Source organism: Pelobates fuscus, chromosome 8 (genome assembly GCF_036172605.1).
Source record: "Pelobates fuscus isolate aPelFus1 chromosome 8, aPelFus1.pri, whole genome shotgun sequence".
Lineage (NCBI taxonomy): Eukaryota > Metazoa > Chordata > Amphibia > Anura > Pelobatidae > Pelobates > Pelobates fuscus.
In genome coordinates this window covers 139,985,326-140,008,897 of record NC_086324.1, presented here as the reverse complement: position 1 = coordinate 140,008,897, position 23,572 = coordinate 139,985,326, and the positions used below count along the sequence as shown (strand labels likewise).

Sequence of the window (23,572 nt, the reverse complement as noted above, 5' to 3'; positions counted from 1 at the left end):
GTGATATTGTATAAACCACCAAAAAAACAGAGGTGAGTGAAAATTAACTCACATATATTAGAGCCTTTTCTGGGTATTGGCTCTAAACACACAGGTATTTGTGCCTTAAGGTGGCATACACAACCTCTCTTCAGTGTATCAGACACTCCCAATGGAATATGTCAGGAAATAAACACAGAACAGGAAAAATGTCTTGGTGCAGTATTTGATATAAAAGTGGATAAAGGTGGTAAAACCTAAAGGTGGCTAACCTATACTTAGGTTAGTATAGTTATAGTACAGACAATATACCTTGTACGTTGACCCAATCCAGTTACAGTTATGGTCACTTCTTATTTTCCTGAGCTTTTCAGGCTATTATCCATTGTACTAAATTCTCAATAAATCTCACATTCATATTGGCTCAGTACACTTCATATACCATAGAGAATAAACAAAAAAAGAAAAAAATGCCATTCTACCTGTGTATGATAATGGCATTTTTTTCTTTTTTTGTTTATTCTCTATGATATTCACTATTTAGGGGTTACCCCCCTTTTTGTGCCCTCTACCTTGTGATATCTACATTTTGGCCCTAGGTTAATTCTTTTCATTTTCTTCGTATAATACTTCATATACCAGTTCCAAAACTCTAATAGCCTGACCAATTATGCCACTTAAGTGTAACAACCTATAAAAAAAATCCTAATTTTGCTCTCTCCCTACATTTACATTCCCCTTCTACCTTCCCTCCCCTCCTTCTCTTTTACTTACTATATAAAGCAGTGTACTATTCAATCCTAACACTCTCAACAACTAATCATATAAATTTGTGCTCGTGTTAACAAAACAAAATTTTACCTCTTTATATTGTGTATTTATAGTTCAGTCGTTTTACCCCCTTAAGGAGCCAATATAAATTTAAATTTTAATTAGTTCCTAATTTCCTTGGCATTTCTGCCTCAACGCCATTGTACTAAATTCTAAATGGCCTGTCATCCAGACAGGTTTAAGTGTATAAAGAGATTATTAACTCAGTGCGGTCACTATGAAAACCACAACATTTTTATAGACTGAACAATAGTGTCGTTTAAGTGTATCATCCTATTCCTAGAGTGATCTATAACATTTTTGACATGCCCACATTCCTTTAAGCTATCTACTAAATATTTAATCACAATTAATTCTCTTGTGAACCAATTCCTAATATTGCTATCTCTTCCAAAGTGACTATTTACTTGATATCTAAAACCATTTCCTGGTATATCTTAACACTCCAACCCCCAGTCATATATATTTGTACAGGTGATTCATAGAGAGAGAGAGAGAGAGAGAGAGAGAGAGAGAGAGAGAGAGAGAGAGAGAGAGAGAAATGGAAAAAAGGAAGGGGAAAAAAAAGGATTTCTATATCAATTACATTTTGCTAACACTCTTATTATATAATATTGGAGTTTTTCATCCATACATCTCTCATGGACAGAATAAGACCTTTTTGCATTGCATCAACTTTGCTTCAAATATTACAAGTTATTTGTATACAGTTTCTCCCAAGTAGAAGGTATAGCACCACTTTCAACTTTGTAGCCTATTGATTAATACTGTTAAACCACCTCTGTTCTAGCTTGTGTCTTTTCCTTCTTTACTCTCTCTCTTCTCTCTTCCTCCTTCCCTTTTCTTTCCCAATTTCCTTCCCTTTCTCTCTTGTCTTTCCTTCTGCTTAATTCCCTTTTTCTCTTTTTTCAGCTTCGTCTCTCCCCTTCCTCCACCCCTCCAAACTTTTCACTGACACTGACAATAAACACAGGTTACTGGCTATGGGGGATAATGTATAATAAACACAGGTTACTGGCTATGGAGGATAATGTATAATAAACACAGGTTACTAGCTATGGGAGGATAATGTATAATAAACACAGGTTACTGGCTATGGAGGATAATGTATAATAAACACAGGTTACTGGCTATGGGAGGATAATGTATAATAAACACAGGTTACTGGCTATGGGGGATAATGTATAATAAACACAGGTTACTGGCTATGGGAGGATAATGTATAATAAACACAGGTTACTGGCTATGGAGGATAATGTATAATAAACACACACAAAAAAAAAAAGAATGCAGCTTCAGAATTAATCTAAATTGTATGCTGTCTAGGAGGTGGGAGGGTCTGGGAGGGAGGGTCTGCTGCTGATTGGCTGGAATGTGTCTACTGACTGTGAGGTACAAGGTCAAAGTTTACTCAATGATGACGAATAGGGGGCGGACCGAGCATCACATATGTTCGGCGTCCGTGGCGAACGCGAACAAGCTATATTCGCCAGGAACTATTCGCAGGCGAACCGTTCAGGACATCACTATCCATTGGGAGTGTCTGATACAGAGAGATCGTGTATGCTGCCTTAAGGCACAAATACCTGTGTGTTTAGAGCCTATACCCAGAAAAGGCTCTAATCTACGTGAATTTTTTTTTTTTTTTTTTTTGACAATCTGAGTGTTTATTTAGGTTTTATCAAGACATTATAACATTACAAACATATAAGCAGTTATACGGGAAAATGAGTAAACATACATAGTGGGGGTAGTACATCGAAATAGGTAAACAAAGCGGGTTGGGTGTTCTACACTACATTGAGGGAACAGGAGACCCAACCAGGGATTTTCAGCCCCGTCTTGTAAAGGGGAGGCTCAGCTTAGCCGCCCAGAGCCAGGTGGGGTACATAGGACCTTTTTCAGCTTAGGGGGTCGTGCTTATAACACAGAGATTGCCTGATAGGTCTTATATGCCACCTAACTCCGCTTTATTAGATAATTTCATACTTAAGCCCAGGTGAATGTTAGCTTGGTTGACTAATCGCTTAGATCAATGTTGGAACTGTCACCCTACTGTAACCCTAATTGGAGATGTCCTGAACAGGCGCAACTGCGCAACTATTTTGTCCCTAGTCGGTCTCTGTCTGTCCCCCTATGGGGGGGGGAAGGGGGGGGGAGGGAGAGAGAAACAGGTCAGGGGTAAGTCTGAGTGGTCAAGGGTCCCTTGTCAGGACTTGTCAACGTCGATTAGGTGCCCGGTGGTGTGGGTAGGCACCTCGAGTCATACAACTCAAGTGAAGGCGGGTAGATTCGTCGTCTATATACAGTATGTTACATCCGTAACCATTGCTAGGTCAGAGGGCCATACAGTGGGGGGACTGTTGCTTGGGCAAGGTAGTATAGGGCAGATGGGGAGGGATTACAGGGGGGGGGGGAGAGAGGGTCGGCAGCAGCAGGGAGGAAACCAGGGGGAGGGTCCGCCAGCGGCACCCCGGTCCATAGCCCAACAACCCGAGTCCACCCGCACTCCCGTCTATTCGGCCCCACGTCTCCGGGAACCCGCCGGTACACGAGCCATGTATTCGATCCAGGGGGCCCAAAGCCGGGCGCACTTTTCCGCCGTCCCCCGTAGGTCAGCTGTGAGGCTCTCCATACTGTATATCTCTTCTACTGCTTCCATCCAGTTAGCTATGGTGGGGGTTGTTGTGGATTTCCAGCGGGCGGGAATGAGGCTCTTGGCTGCGTTTAGGAAGTGTCGCGTAAGAGATCTCTTGTAGGCTCCCAGGGGCATCGTGGAGTGGTGGAGTAGCATCGGTAGGGGTTGCAGTGGTATGTCGGAGTCAAGGATCTCGCGTAGTTTCTCGTGTACTTGTCTCCAGAATGCCTCGATGGGTGGGCAAGACCACCAGATGTGTAGGTCCGTGCCATCGTCCGCTCCACATCTCCAGCACCTAGCCGAAGGCAGCAACCCCATCTGGAAAAGCCTATGGGGGGTCCGATACCAGTTCGTCATGAGCTTGTAATTGGTTTCTTGAAGTTTCGCACTGGTCGTACCCTGATGGGCGAGGACGTGTATTTTCTCCCATTCCAGTTCAGAGAGGGTAGTCCCCGTGGCTTGTTCCCATTTAGATTGGTATCTCGCAGGGGGGAGCCTGGTAGCCTGCAATATCATGGAGTACAGCGTGGAGATACCCCGTGGAAGATGTTGTCCCTCCGTACAGAGGGTCTCAAAGCCCGTCTTTTTCCTGAATAGTAGTTGCTTTCCCTGGAGGGAGCTGTGGTAGTGTCGGATCTGTTGGTATCGGAAACGGGCTAGCCCCGTTGGAGGTGTTGAGGAGGTTAGTGTCTCGAAAGGTTTCAGGCGTGTGTCTGCACACCAGTCGCCAAGACATGGGGTGTTCGGGTTACCCAAGCCGATGATGTCCCTGGGGGCCAAACCGCCGGCAATCTCTGGATTATAGATCACTGGGGTCAGCGGATTAGGGTTGGTGGTGAGGTCGAGCTTGTACCGTAGAGTCGCCCAGATCTGTAGGGTAGCTCCAATGAGTGGGTGAGACCGGATTTCTTTAGTCTGTGCGGGTTTTGGCAACCAGGTAATCCAGGGCAAGCGCTCCTTGGAAGCAGCTCGCTCTAGACCAACCCATTGTTTATCAGTGTCCGGCACGTGCCATTCTATCACCCTGAGGAGGTGAGCTGCCTGGTAGTATATTTGAATCGAGGGAAGTGCCACTCCACCCTGGCGTTTTGGTCTAATCAGGTGCGTGTATCGGAGTCTGGCTACTCCCGAGGCCCAGACGAAGCGGTTGATGGCCGTGGACATCTCATTGAAGAAGGTTTTGGGGATTTTGATGGGGATCGTCTGAAATAAGTATAGGAGGCGCGGCAGGAGGTTCATCTTCACCGCGTTTATCCTCCCGAACCATGATATACAGGATCCCCCCCATCTTTTTATGTCCGTGGCCAGTGTCCGTAGGAGGGGAAGGAAGTTTTCTGTGTACATCTTTGCTAGATCACTCATCAGCCAGATGCCGAGGTATTTAATGCGTTGCGTGCACCAGCGAAATGGGAAGTTAGCTCTCAGATGGGTTGTTAGGCCGGGGGGGAGCTCCAAGGGCAGAGCCTCGGATTTCTCTGTATTCAGGCGCAGATTGGAGAGTGCTCCATACGTTTGAAAGGACCGTAGCAGGTTGGGGAGCGTGACTATCGGATTGCCGATAAAGAAGAGCAAGTCATCCGCATAAGCGGCCACTTTGTGTTCCGATTTGGCTACTTTTATTCCCGTAATACCCCCATCCTGTCTGACCGCCGCCAGAAAGGGCTCTAGCGTGAGGGCAAACAGGAGGGGGGACAGGGGGCACCCCTGCCGCGTGCCATTGCTGATGGGGAATGCAGGGGATAGTGCTCCGTTAATCCTCAGGCGGGCCTTCGGTGACGTATATAGGGCTGCAATCCATGATCGGATGTTGGGGCCGAAACCCATAGCCTGGAGGGTTTCTTCCATGAATTGCCAGTCGACTCTGTCAAAAGCCTTCTCGGCGTCGGTGGAGAGCAGGAGGCCCCCTCGGGAGGTGGTTTTAGCGGAATGGATGATATTGAGGGCTCTGGTCGTATTATCTTTCGCTTCGCGTCCTGGGATGAAACCTGTTTGGTCCGGGTGCACCAGATCTGGTGCAACCTCCCCCACACGGCGGGCCAGGATCTTCGTGAAAAGCTTAAGGTCCGCATTAAGGAGGGAGATAGGGCGATAGCTGGCGCAGGACGTGGGGTCCTTACCCTCTTTGGGGACCACCGCTACTGTGGCCATCAAAGTGTCCTCCGGAAACCTCCCACCATCCAGCAACGAATTAAAGCTTGTCAGTAGTTCGGGCATGAGCAGCTCTTCAAATGTCCGCAGATATCCCACCGGGAAGCCGTCAGGGCCCGGGGCCTTGTTTGCTTTTGCCGCCTTAAGGGCTCCTTTAAGCTCCTCTAGGGTGATGGGGGCGTCCAGGTCCTCGGCTTGGGTCTGCGTGAGTTTCTGGGTGAGATGTTGTTCCAGGTATTCTCGAATGTCGGCTCGTCTCCGCAGTTTTGCCTCCGCTCCTACCTCCTTCGGTAGGTTGTACAGTTGCGCATAGAACTCTCCAAATTCTTTCATGATGGCTTGTGGCCTCCGTTCGGGGGGCGAATTAGCCTTTTGCAGGAGAGAGATGCGGGACTGCCTCCGTTTCTTGCGGAGCATGCGGGCCAACAGGCGTCCGCATTTGTTTGAGTTCTCATAGAAGAATCTCCGGGATTTGCGGAGTGTGTGCGTCAGGTTCCGGGACAGGAGGGAACGTAGGTTCCTCCTCGCCTCTAGCAGGGGGCGGAGATTGTCTTCAGTCGGTTCGGCTCTGTGTACTATTTCCAGCTGCGCTGTATGTTTGTGTAGGTCCTTCAGTGCGTGATTTTGCTCCCGTTTGCGTCTTGTGCAGGTCTTAATAAAGTGGCCGCGGAGGACACATTTGTGAGCTTCCCATCGAACTTGTGGAGAGGTGTCCGTAGCCGGGTTCTCTAGGAAGTAGCGCCGAATGACTTCTCTCGTGTCTGTGCACACAACTGAATCCCCAAGCACCTGTTCATTCAGTCTCCATTGTCTGTCACTTGGTTTAAACAAGGGTGAGCGCAGCGTGGCTAGAACCGGGGCATGGTCTGACCAAATTGTCGTCTGGATGTCGCAGGTCAGAAGGAGGTGCAGGTATTCCTGAGCAATCAGGATATAGTCCAGGCGGCTGTGACCGTGGTGGACCTGTGAGTAAAACGAGTAGTCTTTGTCTTCAGGATGGAGCACTCTCCAGGCGTCAGCCAAGCCCGAATCTCTCAGGGCCTTCCCGACCGTCCGGATACAAAGACCGGAGTGCGAGCTGCAACCTCTAGAGGTGTCGAGACGTGGGTCTAATGGGACATTTGTGTCCCCAGCTACAATGAGTAGTCCATCTCGGAACTGGTCTAGGAGTTGGAGGGTCTTTGAGAGAAATCGGTGTTGTCCCGAGTTCGGGGCGTAAATCGTAGCCAGCGTATATTTCTTATCGGCAATTGTTCCCTTTAGAAATAAGTAGCGCCCGTTCGGATCTATTTTCGTATCCAGGCAGCAAAACGGGATGTGTTGGGCGAAAAGAATTGCCACACCTGCTCTCTTCGCTGACTGGTGGTTTGCGAAATATCCAGTTGGGAACCTCGAGTCCCCCAGGGGGGGGGGAGCAGCACCCTTAAAGTGGGTCTCCTGGAGGAACGCTATAGAGGCCCGAGCCGTCCACAGGGACCGGAGCAAATGAGACCTCCTTTCCGGGGTGTTCAGGCCCCTCACATTGTTGGTCCAGAGGCGCAGAGGGGCCGGGCCGAAACCCCCACCCGGGCTCCCCGCCATAGCCGACGAAGGGGGGGGGGGGTAGGTTCAGAGAGTGGGGAGGGAGGGAGGAATGCAGTCAGGGGAGGGGGGGGAAGGGTAGGGAAACTGTCAGGGGGGGGGGGTCAGCGAGGTAGGAAGGGAGGTCAGGAAATAGCGGATTAACCGCTATCACAAGTGAATGGACTTGACTGTGTGGAAGGCGTCCGACAGGCCTGAGTCCCCAATCCCTTTAAGTAACTCAGTCGCCCGCGGTCCTCCCGTCTGTAACCCGCAGTCAGTCCTCGGGGTCGTACACAGAAACCGTACAGGTATACTCAGTACATTCAGTGTAAATGTGGTACAGTGTGAAGAAAAAATTAGTGTGTCGTAAACTACAACGTCCGGCCCTCGGCCGGTCTGATTTGAGCAAAACTAGGACTAAGGGCTAGGTACTAATCTGAGTTCGGTTGACACTTTACAGGGCAGGGGGCCTAACCCACGGCTAACTGACCATTTCTCGAACCCCAACCCCCCGGGCTTCGAAGCACACCTTATGTTACTGATCCCATTGCTACCTCATACTCTCCTTCACTTCCCCTACCCAAGCCACCCCAAAAGCAACATCCAAGTTAGGTCGTTTAGCCAGTTCACCCGAGTCTCATCCGGGTGGTGTTGTCTGGAAACCAGTCCCCCACCCAAATCCCAGGGAGGGGCTGACGCTTGAAAATACGCTAACCCAAAGGTATCAATGGGGGGGGGGGTGGGGGGGGGGTGGGGGGGGGTGGGGGGGGGGAGAGCTTAGTTACTGGATAGCGTCCCAAGTTCATGGTGATGCAGCTCAGCACGGGGGGGGGGGGCAGCAGCAGAGTCACCTTAGGCCAGTGTCCGAGGTTCATTCCCACCTCCCAACCTACTGACTATTGCCCACTATGGTCAACCGCGATGCCCACCCCAGGTACCTCAGTAGTAGTCCTCTTCTGGGCTCTAGTAGGAGGTCACTCCTCAGATCCCGCCGGGCCTCCAAGCATCCGAGCAGGGGAGTCTCTCACTCTCTGCGTGTCCGGCGGTGGGCTGCTCGTATCTCGCCTTCGGTTGGGTGCCAGTGGTGTCTCCAGAAGCCAGTTACGGGTGCGTACGAAGGGGATGTGTAGAGCACGCAGTGTGGGGGCCACATCGTCCGGCCATCGGATGTGCAGCCAGGTATTGCCCTGTCGAATCTGCAGGCTGAACGGGAAGCCCCAGCAGTAGGGCACATTTTTCTCTCGTAGTATAGCCGTTATGGGCCGAAGTGCTCTCCTAGCGTCTAAGGTCAGGCCGGAGAGGTCTTGGAACAGCGCCACGTTTGCGCCCTGGAACAATATGGTGTCTGAGCCTCTGGTGGCCGCCATTAGTGCGTCCTTCAGGCTATAGGCGTGTAGGCAGCATAGCACATCCCTGGGTTTCCCATCTTGCCTCGGGGGGCCCAGGGCTCTGTGGATCCGGTCGAATTGGATAGTCTCTGGGCAGTTGCGGCCTAGGATCTGCCTAAACAGGGCCTGTACCTTCTCAGACAGTGGGGTTGAGTCCGGTTCAGGTAGGCCGCGGATGCGGATGTTCTGACGGCGGCTCCGGTTCTCTAAGTCCTCAACCTGCCGTCTCAGTGTAAGTAAGAGGTTACCCTGTCTTGTGGCGGCAATCTCGGCAGACCTGTGTTGGGACCGGCTCGCCTCCGCTTCTGTCTCAAGGGCCTCCACCCTCACCTCCACTGCCGTCAGCTCGGTGCGCATGGTGGCGATCTCTTCTCGCATAGCTGCGCGGAACTCTTTCAGCATCCCGGTAGAGTCTGCTTTAGTGAGCATGCTGGACGAGATCCGGGAGAGTTCTTGCCGGATCAGTGTCAGCGCATCTGTCTGGTCTCCGTCTTCGGAGGGGGCTCCCGCGCTTTCTGCATCAGGGGAAGCCGACGCCATCTTTGCAGTAGGCCCGGCGGAGCGAGAGTCCGACGGGGTGGACACGAAATCGTCTAAGGTACCTCTACTGTTCCTCGGGGAACCGGTGTGAGGGGTACCCAGGAGCAGGTGCCTCTTTGTTCGGACCATTGAGGGCTCTTTTGCAGGCTTTGTTAGCTGTTAGTATAGGCCGAGGGCACAGAGCTCTGAGACTACACGTCTGCTCTCATGCACGGTCCGGCCACGCCCCTAATCTACGTGAATTAATTTTCACTCACCCCTGTTTTTTTTGTGATTTATACAATATCACACTATATACAGTTGCAAGAAAAAGTATGTGAACCCTTTGGAATGATATGGATTTCTGCACAAAAAGGTCATAAAATGTGATCTGATCATCATCTAAGTCACAACAATAGACAATCACAGTCTGCTTAAACTAATAACACACAAATAATGAAATGTTGCCATGTTTTTATTGAACACACCATGTAAAGATTCACAGTGCAGATGGAAAAAGTATGTGAACCCTTTGGAATGATATGGATTTCTGCACAAATTGGTCATACAATGGGATCTGATCATCATCTAAGTCACAACAATAGACAATCATAGTCTGCTTAAACTAATAACACACAAAGAATGAAATGTTGCCATGTTTTTATTAAACACACCATGTAAACATTCACAGTGCAGGTGGGAAAAGTATGTGAACCCTTGGATTTAATAACTGGTTGAACCTCCTTTGGCAGCAATAACTTCAACCAAACGTTTCCTGTAGATCAGACGTGCACAACAGTCAGGAGTAATTCTTGACCATTCCTCTTTACAGAACTGTTTCAGTTCAGCAATATTCTTGGGATGTCTGGTGTGAATCGCTTTCTTGAGGTCATGCCACAGCATCTCAATCGGGTTGAGGTCAGGACTCTGACTGGGCCACTTCAGAAGGTGTATTTTCTTCTGTTTAAGCCATTCTGTTGTTGATTTACTTCTATGCTTTGGGTCATTGTCCTGTTGCAACACCCATCTTCTGTTGAGCTTCAGCTAGTAGACAGATGGCCTTAAGTTCTCCTGCAAAATGTCTTGATAAACTTGAGAATTCATTTTTCCTTCGATGATAGCAATCCGTCCAGGCCCTGACGCAGCAAAGCAGCCCCAAACCATGATGCCCCCACCACCATACTTCACAGTTTGGATGAGGTTTTGATGTTAGTGTGCTGTGCCTCTTTTTCGCCACACATAGTGTTGTGTGTTTCTTCCAAACAACTCAACTTTGGTTTCATCTGTCCACAGAATATTTTGCCAGTACTGCTGTGGAACATCCAGGTGCTCTTGTGCAAACTGTAAACGTGCAGCAATGTTTTGTTTGGACAGCAGTGGCTTCCTCTGTGGTATCCTCCCATGAAATCCATTCTTGTTTAGTGTTTTACGTATTGTAAATTTGCTAACAGGGATGTTAGCATTTGCCAGTGACTTTTGTAAGTCTTTAGCTGACACTCTAGGATTCTTCTTCACCTCATTGAGCAGTCTGCGCTGTGCTCTTGCAGTCATCTTAACAGGACGGCCACTCCTAGGGAGAGTAGCAGCAGTGCTGAACTTTCTCCATTTCTAGACCATTTGTCTTACCGTGGACTGATGAACAGCAAGGCTTTTGGAGATACTTTTATAACCCTTTCCAGCTTCATGCAAGTCAACAATTCTTAATCGTAGGTCTTCTGAGAGCTCTTTTGTGCGAGGCATCATTCACATCAGGCAATGCTTCTTGTGAAAAGCAAACGTAGAACTGGTGTGTGTTTTTTATAGGGCAGGGCAGCTGTAACCAACACCTCCAATCTCATCTCATTGATTGGACTCCAGTTGGCTGACATCTCACTCCAATTAACTCTTGGAGATGTCATTAGTCTAGGGCAGGGGTAGGCAACCTTCGGCTCTACAGATGTTGTGGACTACATCTCCCTTGATGCTTTGCCAGAAATATGGCTGTAAAAGCATTATGGGAGATGTAGTCCAAAACATCTGTAGAGCCGAAGGTTGCCTACCCCTGGTCTAGGGGTTCACATACTTTTTCCACCTGCACTGTGAATGTTTACATGGTGTGTTCAATAAAAACATGGCAAGATTTCATTCTTTGTGTGTTATTAGTTTAAGCAGACTGTGATTGTTTATTGTTGTGACTTAGATGATGATCAGATCACATTTTATGACCGATTTGTGCAGAAATCCATATCATTCCAAAGGGTTCACATACTTTTTCTTGCAACTTTATTTTTTTTAATTTTATGTTCAACTATTTGAATATTACATATGTAATTGTTGCTATTGATTTAAGCGCTGCACTCGCACTTTATGTTTGGGGGAACATCACCTAAACATTGAGTGTTTAAAATCTGGTTTACTCTATACATCTGTTGTTTTCCGACCACCTTTAGAGAACGTGTTCTTTTCCAGTACAGGGTATCTGGTGAAAGGCGTTACATGTGAACAGATCGATAGTATGAGCAAACCCAGCTTTCTTAACCATTACAAGCTCTTCGAAAAGAATCTTCATTTACTTTCGCCATATCAGGTAAATCCCTTATTTTTTATTAATTGTTAAAGTTTTGCATTATTCTGGGGGGTATATAATAACAGACCTTGACAAGATCCCATTAACATAAAATGATACCAATCCCAGTATTCTGGAAGCAGATTCAATCGAATTTACCTTCAGAAACTGTATACATTTTGTGTCTAAGTTTCTTTTGATTCCACACGATGTATATCATACTTGTAATGTTTTGCATTGTTGGTGTTGATTCCTGTGCACTAGTAATTTGAGAGATTTCAACCATTGGCAAAATAAATAATTGTTTTACAAAAAAAAAAAGATTTGAAATCAGGAGATCTGGCAAATTGAAGATATACCCTTTAAACACAGAGCTGGCTCTCATTCTGGTGCTCATTCTAATTTCTGTGTGACAGTTGGGGATAAAACAAATCTGAAGTTAATGAACAATTTTATTTAGAGAACAGTTCACGGCAATTTCTGAACAAATACTGGTGATATGACTCAAATGGTATTCGGAGTTCTATTACCAAATACCTTCAATTTTTCCATTGGTTCATTGCTCTTAGAGAAAAACATTATCTCAAATTTCTCCCAGGATATTAGTTTGGCTTCAGGATATCAGCAGCTTCCCATTGTAAACTGTGCCATTGTCAAGGATCACCACGCCACAGTTAGATCAAACATAAATGTGGCAACGTCCCAACAAAGTGAAATTAAATCCCAGAAACTTAAGTAGAATTATACACAGAGAACCAAATATCGACACAATATATGATGTTTACTGATGGATTGTGGATAAAATTATTGCTGTGAGCACTTTCGTGATTTAAAGTGGTCATGTGCATTGTTTCACTTTGAAACTAAGTAAATACAGAGTTTAACCCTTCTGATGCCAGTAGTGTAAAACCACCCCTAGCAGCGTCATATCGCTGTCAGTCGCCAGCTTGAAAGTATTTTTATGCCCAAAATTACATTTATTGGCTAAAAGCAGTTAGCTGATACTCTCAGCCAATGAATGGCTTGCGTTCTCATCTTCTGGGTTATGCAGCTCTGCAGAAGTTGGATGTCGTCACTTGCTGTAAAGCACTGCCAGAGCCCAGGGGGTACTCCTGGCATCATAACCACTACAATGGACTGTAGTGGTGATGGTGCTTTGAGTAACCCTTTAATGCACATTTTAAACATCCTATAATCAAATAGCTGCACTCTGTAACTCATGTATGTCCCATTAGTGCCTAACAGTTAACACTAGTCTTACAAATCCCGTTTGTCTGCATGGAACGCATCACATGCCTGTAAATCATAGACGTACCAATCACTTCATCTATAGATTAAAAGGCATTCAATTTGTTCTACACAACAGAGAGGGATTTGTGCACAAGTGTAGTAAACACCTCCCCTTAGCACTTACTTTACCTAACCCTAACTCTTTATCCCCTATAAACACGTCTGCCCTAACTCTAACTCAAACTATAATTCCAACACTAACACACTAACCTTAACCTATAAACATTAATGTTTCAGTCCACCAGGACTTTTTGTATTTATATATAACAAACTGTTCATCTCATAGAAGCTCTAAATAACAGAGTACTCAGCCTGCTCAACACAAACAGCTTTGTCATGCTTTAGATTTTCTGAACACATTTCTATAGCTAGCTTTACCAATTATGTGCTATTTTGCTAGTAATTACGATTTCGGTTTTTGTTGTTGGCAACTCTGTCACCTTCCTGGGTCATATTTTGCAAAGATCTTGGCTGGCGGCCGCTTCTGCTTCTAGTGCAATGGCCCGGGATTATAGGAAACTGTAGAAGTTTTTACTTAACTTAACCTAGTCCTTGTGGGCCCGGCCACCTTCTTCTGCATGGTCCTCTTCAGCTCCTGGCACTCAATGTGCCAGTAGCCGATGTTAGTGCTGTATCCTCACGCATGTGCATGCGTACATGCCTATGGAGGATCTTGAGAGGTCACAGGTTCCTACATAGACAGAGGCTTTCTCAAAAGCCTTGACAAGGCTTGACAGCAGTAGCTCTTTTGTCAAGCGTAGGAAAAATACATAATACAAGTAGTCCCTACTTTGTCCTATGGTATTTATTGACAGGGTTAGAATTTTAGTAAAATTCCAACAATCTTTATGAGAATTTCATAAAGATTATTTTGTTGATAAAATGCAAATTTTTAAAAGTTTTTTTGTGGGGGGGGGGGGGGAGGGGAGAGTTATCGAGCCTCTTTAACCAATGCATGGCCATAGACTATTTTGTTTCAGACTCATCAATGGTGGTATTGTCATATTGATCATGGCAGGAAAACTTATTGACAGCATCAGGCTAAACATTAACATTAAAGCAAGATAAATCCGTAACTTAAAGGAACACTACAGTGTTAGGAATACAAATATGTCACTGTCAGTACTGTTAGGGTTAAAGAATGTAGTTTACTTACCTTTTCTCCCTCACAGCGGTCTCCATGGCTGGCCCCGCCTCTTTAGATGAGATCATCAAGATTGATGATCTCAGCCAATCCAATGCTTTCACATAGGATATCATGGGAAGGCTAGTGTGAATGTGTAGCAACACGCCACTCTGCGCCAATCAGCGTTTTACTCAGCTATTTCCCAGACGCGCCACTACAGGCAGGTTAACCCTGCAATACATGCATTGCCGTTTCATGCAGAAAGGCAATGTTTTCAACTACCTCTGTTAAAACGGGTGGCACATGACACCATGACCACTTTATTAGGGTAAAGTGGTCTGGGTGCCTATAGTGTTCCTATACACCTCACACTAATCTAAGTAAATTCTAACATCTGAATATCATGGGTAATAATTTATGAGGCAATTAAGGAATAAAACATCACTAAATGATTGTATTTCCTTAAACATCCCATCATACCTTGCAATGTATAGAAAGGAACACACACACATTTGTCAGTCATCTCACTGTACAGCGCTGCAGAATTTATTGGCGCTTTATAAATAACAATAATTAGACTTCCTTCCATTAATAAAGATTCCCTTACCAATGGTTTGTCTGTTATTTTCACATACAAGCCAAAGTACACTTGAGAAATAAAATTAACAATTATCTGGCCACTCACAGCTGTTACACCAAATGTTGCACTGGCTCAGTTCAAGATTGGAAATGTCCTACAAAGTGGAAAGATAGACAGGCATTAATAAAGTTAGTTTTCTAAAATAGTTTATCTCTGCACAACATTATTAAAGGGAAAGTCACACAAATAACATTTGTTTTCTCTGGACTTTAGGTTCACACCCCTTTGCTATTAAAAAATTATGAAGATTACTCATCTTGTTTCTAGCTCTGGGACACCTCTATTGCATCCACCTTCTCCCCTGCTCCACTGTTGAGGTTGTCAAAATATCTGCTGACGTCTTCTGAGATCTTCTCCAATTCAATGCTTCTCATAAAGAAAGAATGGATTGGAAATATGCTTGTGCTGCAAAATGCTTCGCTTCTCTAATCAAATCATTAACATTTTATTCCAGGGCCGAGTTCCACTCTGTTTTGGAGTAGGAAGAATTGCCTCTTGTGGCTGTCTGGAAGACAACTTCTACAGGTGTATTTAAAGGAACACTATAGTCACCTAAATTACTTTAGCTAAATAAAGCAGTTTTAGTGTATAGATCATTCCCCTGCAATTTCAATGCTCAATTCACTGTCATTTAGGAGTTAAATCACTTTGTTTCTGTTTATGCAGCACTAGCCACACCTCCCCTGGCTATGATTGACAGAGCCTGCACGAAAAAAAAACTGGTTTCACTTTCAAACAGATGTAATTTACCTTAAATAATTGTATCTCAATCTCTAAATTGAACTTTTATCACTTATAGGAGGCTCTTGCAGGATCTAGCAAGCAATCAACAAAGCAGGGGATAAGAAAATCTTAATTAAACAGAACTTGCAATAAAGAAAGCCTAAATAGGGCTCTCTTTACAGGAAGTGTTTATGGAAGGCTGTGCAAGTCACATGCAGGGAGGTGTGACTAGGGTTCATAAACAAAGGGATTTAACTCCTAAATGGCAGAGGATTGAGCAGTGAGGCTGCAGGGGCATGTTCTATACACCAAAACTTCTTCATTAAGCTAAAGTTGTTCAGGTGACTATAGTGTCCCTTTAACTCTGCAATACAAACATTTTAGTTTCTACAAAACTGCAATGATAGGACCACTGTGACCAGACTACTTCATTGAGATGAATAGGTCTTGGTGACTCTAGCACGCTTAGAGAACAGGACGTTTAAAAAAAAAAAAAAAAAACATTTGGTTGGTCCATTAGATTGACTCTGCATTGTCTACTTTGTTCCCAGAATATTGCATGGCAAGATACAAAAGAACAGTCAGTGTTAATAAAATGTATTAATGTTTGTCTATTTTTGTCCTACACTAACAAAACTATATTTATCATCTTAGATACACTGTCTGGCTTGGAGATATTGGAAAATTTCCCAGGCAACCATTCCTCCTTTTCTGCTAGCTGTCCTACCGTAAGTCTGGATCTTCAAAGCCATTTTCTAATATCATTTTTTACAAATCACTTTTCTATTCCATTAGAGTTTATGCAAATGGTAGAATCTACCATTTGACTACAGGCAAGCAAAACACAGTTACTTTGATCATCTCTGCAATAATGCAAAAGAAGAACCAGGGTCGTACAATTCCCCCTCGGGGCTAACGCATATAAGTGATATATCCAGGCATGAAATAGGAGCTCAGTTTCCTCCTTGCCAATCGTAATGTTAAAATGAATATATGGTAATATGGCCTTTAAGCTATGCACTTACATGCCAACAATATTCTGAAATTTTGATGACGGCACCTACTGCAATATGTTATATTTCCGTTCTTTTAACTCTTTGGCTACATGTTGGGTGGGAATATACTGCTCTGTGAACCTTCTGGTCGTCAGAAGGTAAATTGCTGCAATTTAGATTAAGATTTTATGTTGCGAATGCGATACAAATATTTTGGTACACTGCATTGTTTTCCTTGGCTTAAAATGTCTATGTAAATATATGTTAATAAGTTAGTGTTTCCATACTCTTTAACTTTCAGTTCAGAATATTTTGTGTCCTATCCTCCTGCATGCGGATCATTGTTAATTAGCCTGGGAAAAATTGATCTGGACTCACTGCTGTTAAATAAACACAAGAAAGAAATGATAATTAACAAAATCAACCAGTGCTTGGTAAGAGTTAATTGTACTTCTCTTTTAACAATCCTTGTTCTGAGCTAATTATATGCTTTGCTGTAATATTGCGTTGTATCAATCTTGGTTATTTGTCATGTTGTTGCATGTGTGGTTCTGTTTTGTGAGCAGAATGAGCCGCTCTACCTATTTATTTTTGTTTTTTCTTGGGACGCTATTTTTTAGGGTATGCCTGTAATATAATAATTGTGCCATGGGTTTCTGAAATATAAAGGCTTCTAATCCAGCCCTGGTGATACCTGGGATTTGCCTCAACGACATCCACTGCCCTCTTAAAGGGACACTATAGTCACTAACACAACTTTAGCTTAATGAAGTAGTTTTGGTGTACAGAGAGTGCAGAATTATTAGGCAAGTAGTATTTTTGAGGATTCATTTTATTATTGAACAACAATCATGTTCTCAATGAACCCAAAAAACTCATTAATATCAAAGCTGAATATTTTTGGAAGTAGTTTTTTGTTTGTTTTTAGTTATAGCTATTTTAGGGGGATATCTGTGTGTGCAGGTGACTATAACTGTGCATAATTATTAGGCAACTTAACAAAAAACAAATATATACCCATTTCAATTATTTATTTTTACCAGTGAAACCAATATAACATCTCAACATTCACAAATATACATTTCTGACATTCAAAAACATAACAAAAACAAATCAGTGACCAATATAGCCACCTTTCTTTGCAAGGACACTCAAAAGCCTGCCATCCATGGATTCTGTCAGTGTTTTGATCTGTTCACCATCAACATTGCGTGCAGCAGCAACCACAGCCTCCCAGACACTGTTCAGAGAGGTGTACTGTTTTCCCTCCTTGTAAATCTCACATTTGATGATGGACCACAGGTTCTCAATGGGGTTCAGATCAGGTGAACAAGGAGGCCATGTCATTCGATTTTCTTCTTTTATACCCTTTCTTGCCAGCCACGCTGTGGAGTACTTGGACGCGTGTGATGGAGCATTGTCCTGCATGAAAATCATGTTTTTCTTGAAGGATGCAGACTTCTTCCTGTACCACTGCTTGAAGAAGGTGTCTTCCAGAAACTGGCAGTAGGACTGGGAGTTGAGCTTGACTCCATCCTCAACCCGAAAAGGCCCCACAAGCTCATCTTTGATGATACCAGCCCAAACCAGTACTCCACCTCCACCTTGCTGGCGTCTGAGTCGGACTGGAGCTCTCTGCCCTTTACCAATCCATCCATCTGGCCCATCAAGACTCGCTCTCATTTCATCAGTCCATAAAACCTTAGAAAAATCAGTCTTGAGATATTTCTTGGCCCAGTCTTGACGTTTCAGCTTGTGTGTCTTGTTCAGTGGTGGTCGTCTTTCAGCCTTTCTTACCTTGGCCATGTCTCTGAGTATTGCACACCTTGTGCTTTTGGGCACTCCAGTGATGTTGCAGCTCTGAAATATGGCCAAACTGGTGGCAAGTGGCATCTTGGCAGCTGCACGCTTGACTTTTCTCAGTTCATGGGCAGTTATTTTGCGCCTTGGTTTCTCCACACGCTTCTTGCGACCCTGTTGACTATTTTGAATGAAACGCTTGATTGTTCGATGATCACGCTTCAGAAGCTTTGCAATTTTAAGAGTGCTGCATCCCTCTGCAAGATATCTCACTATTTTTGACTTTTCCGAGCCTGTCAAGTCCTTCTTTTGACCCATTTTGCCAAAGGAAAGGAAGTTGCCTAATAATTATGCACACCTGATATAGGGTGTTGATGTCATTAGACCACACCCCTTCTCATTACAGAGATGCACATCACCTAATATGCTTAATTGGTAGTAGGCTTTCGAGCCTATACAGCTTGGAGTAAGACAACATGCATAAAGAGGATGATGTGGTCAAAATACTCATTTGCCTAATAATTCTGCACTCCCTGTATAGATCATGCCTCTGACGTTTCACTGCTTAATTCGCTGCCATTTAGGAGTTAAATCACTTTTGTTTCTGTTTATGCAGCCCTAGTCACGCCTCCCCTGTGACTCATGCACCCTGCATTAAAACTAAATGGTTTAATTTTCAATCGGATGTAACTAACACGCAGGAGGCTCCTGCAGGGTCTAGCAAGCTATTAACAGAGCAGTATATAAGAAACTCTAAACTGAATAAAGGAACTGTAAACATTAGATGACTCTTTACAGTAAGTGTTTAGGAAGTCACGTACAGGGAGCTGTGACTATGGCTGCATAAACAAAGTGATTTAACTTATAAATGACAGGAATTGAGCAGTGAGACTGCAGGGCCATGATCTATACACGAAAGCTGCTTCATTAAGCTAAAGTAATTTTGGTGACTATAGTGTCCCTTTAATATCAAGTCATATCTTACACTATGATTACATCTTACATATTCCCATGACGGAAAAAACATATGTCTAATACGCACTAATATTCCCATCCACAGCTAGAAAACTCCATCCTTAGGCCCAGGTGCAGATATTGGCTTATCCTTAGTCCAGCCAATTTGACCTCTACGTATGAGAACCTAAAAAGTAACACACCTGCTTCTCAGACTGTTTAACTACGTTTGAACAATGTAAAGGACAAGAGAGTATTATAGCATATACTGTCAACTAAACATAGCTTCATTATCTAAGGGACAGAATGGAACCAATACATATCTAAAACTACAGGAGCAAATTCTCCACCCAGGTTGCCTATACAGATGTACATCGCCCAAGTGACGGACTTCCTATTCTAGAGAGACATTTCTAGACCTATTGTACATTTTAAATTCTTGGCTTTCTTCGGACATCTAAAAGAAACCTTAGCTGTAGAGATAAGTCTGACATTTGACTTAAAACAATCTTTGTCAAGCAGAAATCTCAAGCATATCTGGTGTGCATACAATAAAGTGTGATTGAGTTTACTGATAACATCTTGTAACTCTGTCCCAGCAGGAATAATAAAGATGAGTTTTAACACATGTTCTCTCTGTCTTCTAGAATGGTTCTATAACTGATGTCTACCAATTAGACATGCTTGGGAACCTCGTCTGTCATTTGTCTCCAGGTATCATTCGTGATGGCTTATCTACAGATGTGATTGAAGCAACAATACACCGGATGAAGTCTTGTACAAGCCTAAGTCAAGAGCAAAATGTAGAAATTAAGCACAAAATCCTGGAGCATTATGGGTAGATCCTATCAAATTATTTATGTATGTAATGTTTGTGTTCTATGCCAATATATATCCATCCTCATTAACTTGGCTTTCATCATTTTTATTGAGAAACCCACTGAGCTGGACATCAGAAACTGTTCAGGATATGACAGCATTTTGGAACCTGCTATCGGAAGAAGAATTCAATGGAATATTAAAAAAGGTATTTGTTATTGGTTTCTCCGAGGACCCATTAAAAAGCAGTTTAAGTGCTGATAATACTGATAATATATGCAATTTAGATAGATGGCTTTAATAGTATATGAATGTCTCCAGAACCCCGAAATTGCATTATTTTCCCCAATTGGGTGCATTTCATGTCTGTTTTATCACATGACTGTTTTTAAAACAATATTTTTAAAAGTAGGTCTTGGGTTGGGGCTAGTATAAGCAAGAAGTAGGTAGAATAACAAAATGGGACAGATGCAGGAAAGACTTACAACGTGTGAATAAGAGTACTCTGTTATAATATTAGCCAATATGCCTTAACTCCTGCCTGACCCTAAAGATTTGTGGACTTTAAGTCCACTCAATATTCTTGGTTTTAGACATGAGCATATTGGGATATGCACAAATGCATAAATTTATCGGTAATCAGAGGGATTTATCAAAGTTTTGTGAACTAAAAAGCAATGGTAGTGGTGAGGTTTACTGGTGGTGAGTTGCTAGACTCTACCCTCTGAATTTGACTTGTTAGGCCCTTCCCATATGACTCCATGTAAATAATCCCAGACCAACAGAGGCCATGCCCTGTTCAACACCATGAACCTAAAGATATAGTTATTTTTGTAACAACAACAACTTTGAAGAGATCCAACACTAACTTATAATGACCACTATAGAAGTCAGGCCTGACTTTTTAGAGCATCCATGATCTGATGGCCCAATGCAAAGCCAATCAAAGCCAATCAAAATCTTGACATGACAAGCTGCTCAGCTTATGAGTAGCAGCATCTATAAGAGGGGTGCTGCCGAAATAATCATGACAGACACAACCTGTTATATTCTAAAACACTCTTATCATGATAAGTGGAGAAAGCACCAATGGAATCTGCCTTCTTGATTCACTTTTATAACTTTGCACCACTTGTCAGATCCTAACACTTTGATAAATCTCCCCTGAATCATAGCTGAATCCTGGCTTGTGATATTTCATGTCATTGTTACACTCTGATCCATAGACTTTGGAATGACCTGTTTATTTGGCATTTTGCAGATCTATACAGTCCTATTACTGTTAATTGAGAAGAACATTATATTCCGCTATAGGAATTTTCAAAGGCTAGTTTGTTATAACAGAAGCTATCATTGGACCTTATTAGGTTAAATTTTAGAAATAAACCGACGGGAGGCTTGTTATGCACACGTGTTTGAGACTACATTCCTACCTTAACAGTAACACACTTTTAACTTGATACATAGTAATTAGAAGAACGTGAGCGCATGTTGCATTATCAATTTTCACGCAGTTGATAGTAAAAAGAGAAGGAATCTGTTAAAAATAAAAACCCAGATAGAACTAAGTGAAAAATGCAGCGACTCATCATTACCAGGTTCATCTCCTAAATACCACTGAGCATGATATTTAACAAACACTCTTTTGATTCTTGATATATTTTTGTTCCTTTCTCCCCACTTGAATGTCTTTGGAAAGTTCCTGAATACAGTTGTGCAGATGGTATCGGAGGCGGCAGGAATTTCTCTGAGTCAGGGGATGCTATCAGCTCTATTCCACGCAGTACAGGCATTTAATGCCAACGCCTCAGTACCTAATCAAACAGCAGGTAAAGATTCTTTCTCCCACCTGTGGCCGCCCTAACGTCACAGTGGCGACATTTTCTTCTGATCCCTCTGATTCTGAAAAGGCTCTTTGTGTGTCTTGGCTTACACAAATGCCTTTTCAGATATAAAATGACCTGAACTATTTAGATTGAAGAAGAGGAATTGTATTGGTGACCTGGGGAGAAATGGAGCCAACAGATCTCAATTCTTTTTACTTTATTCTCTTTCATAGGTCCCTATAAAAATGCGATATAATTACTTTTTATTTGGGCTCTTTGACAGGGGGCCATGTCTAATAGTGCTCTAAAAATATTTCAAAGTATGTCGACACTAATTAAAGGAGAATAATCACTTTTCTAGAAATTACACCATTTAATAGCATATTGAAAATCACTGATAACATGTGTTAACATTATTCGCATGTGATTTTTCTATTTCTATTTTTTAAATGTATATTAAAGACTCAGCAGTTGACATTACAATCCAGTTCAGTCCAGGCACTGCCAAGGCACTCACTGCTTGTTCTTTGTTGACTGACAGGTGAAAATGGCAGTGTTTATAGAAGTGATTGACAGAAAGCCCAGATGGCTTTGCAAAAATGCATTTGCATTTCTACATTTCATTTTATTCATCAGACTTTACAAATATATTAGATAAATATAGGCAGAAAAAAAATAATATGAAAACTTCTGGTGGGTAACATCTTACGTTAAAGTGTAAAATTCAGAAACCACAGTCTTCACTATGCATAATAACACATCTGACTCTACTATTGAAATTAGCGGTCTACTCTATCACTTTAAATACAAGACAGAGGCAACTTAAAGGGACTCTCCAGTGCCAGGAGAACATATTAGTTTACCTGGCACTGCAGGACCCTGCAGTGCCCCTCTCCTCCCACCTACCATCTCAAGTTGCTGAAGGGGTTAAAACCCCTTCAGTGACTTACTGGAGTCCAGCGCCGATGTCCCTCGGCGTGAGGATGTCCAGCGTCGCTTAAAACACTTTTCGTTTTCTAAGAACATGGAAGTCCCTCTAGTGGCTGTCTGATAGACAGCCACTAGAGGAGGAGTTAACCCTGCAAGGTAATTATTGCAGTACATGAAAACTGCAATAGTTACACTTGCAGGGTTAAGGGTAGTGGGAGTTGGCACCCAGACCACTCCAATGGGCAGAAGTGGTCTGGGTGGCTGGAGTGTCCCTTTAATGCCTTAATGGAGATTTTAAGTAATGCGTTTTATTCCCCATAGTAGATATACGGCACAGTTTTTGCACTCAGAGTCGCCTTATGAGAGTTTTTTTTTTTGTTGTTGTTGAAATTTGGAAGCATGTGAAATCTAAATGCTGGTTTTCCAGAGATTATTCTATTAATTGTGTCTATTTGTCTTGCATTTGCAGAGTGTACTGGAATCACTTCGCCTACTGACGAGAATATTGTAATCTTGGCAGAAGCCAATTTATATTGGTCTTCTAAAGAATTATACTGCATGGGCAGAGAAACCTTCCACAGAAATGTGCATATCCTGGGTTCTATAAGCGGCTTCAACCACTCTCAGCTCTCAGCCCTGAAGAATAAAGCCAAAGAAGTAAAATTATTGTGTATTATTGTGTATATAAAATAGAAAAAAAGAACAATTACCTCTCTCTCCCCCGAAAAACTAACTCAACAACTGAAGACTACAGGAGTGGAATGTTGGTGGGAAAGGGAGGACAATATGCGTAGTGGCCTAGTCCCCTAGACCCTTGTACTTACATATGACATCTCAGCTTGTGGGATTTTAGGGTGT

General features: G+C 43.5%; 1 protein-coding gene across 1 annotated transcript in view; it reads left to right on the top strand.

The window, feature by feature from the left end:
- OTOA (otoancorin) overlaps positions 1-23,572 on the top strand; it is a 116,531-nt gene that overhangs the window by 76,104 nt on the left and 16,855 nt on the right. Inside the window, exons 17-23 of the mRNA XM_063429484.1 lie at positions 11,515-11,632; positions 16,045-16,118; positions 16,687-16,819; positions 19,787-19,977; positions 20,073-20,166; positions 21,658-21,787; positions 23,184-23,371. Of these exons, the coding sequence (XP_063285554.1) occupies positions 11,515-11,632; positions 16,045-16,118; positions 16,687-16,819; positions 19,787-19,977; positions 20,073-20,166; positions 21,658-21,787; positions 23,184-23,371 (928 nt within the window). The remainder of the gene's footprint in view (positions 1-11,514; positions 11,633-16,044; positions 16,119-16,686; positions 16,820-19,786; positions 19,978-20,072; positions 20,167-21,657; positions 21,788-23,183; positions 23,372-23,572) is intronic.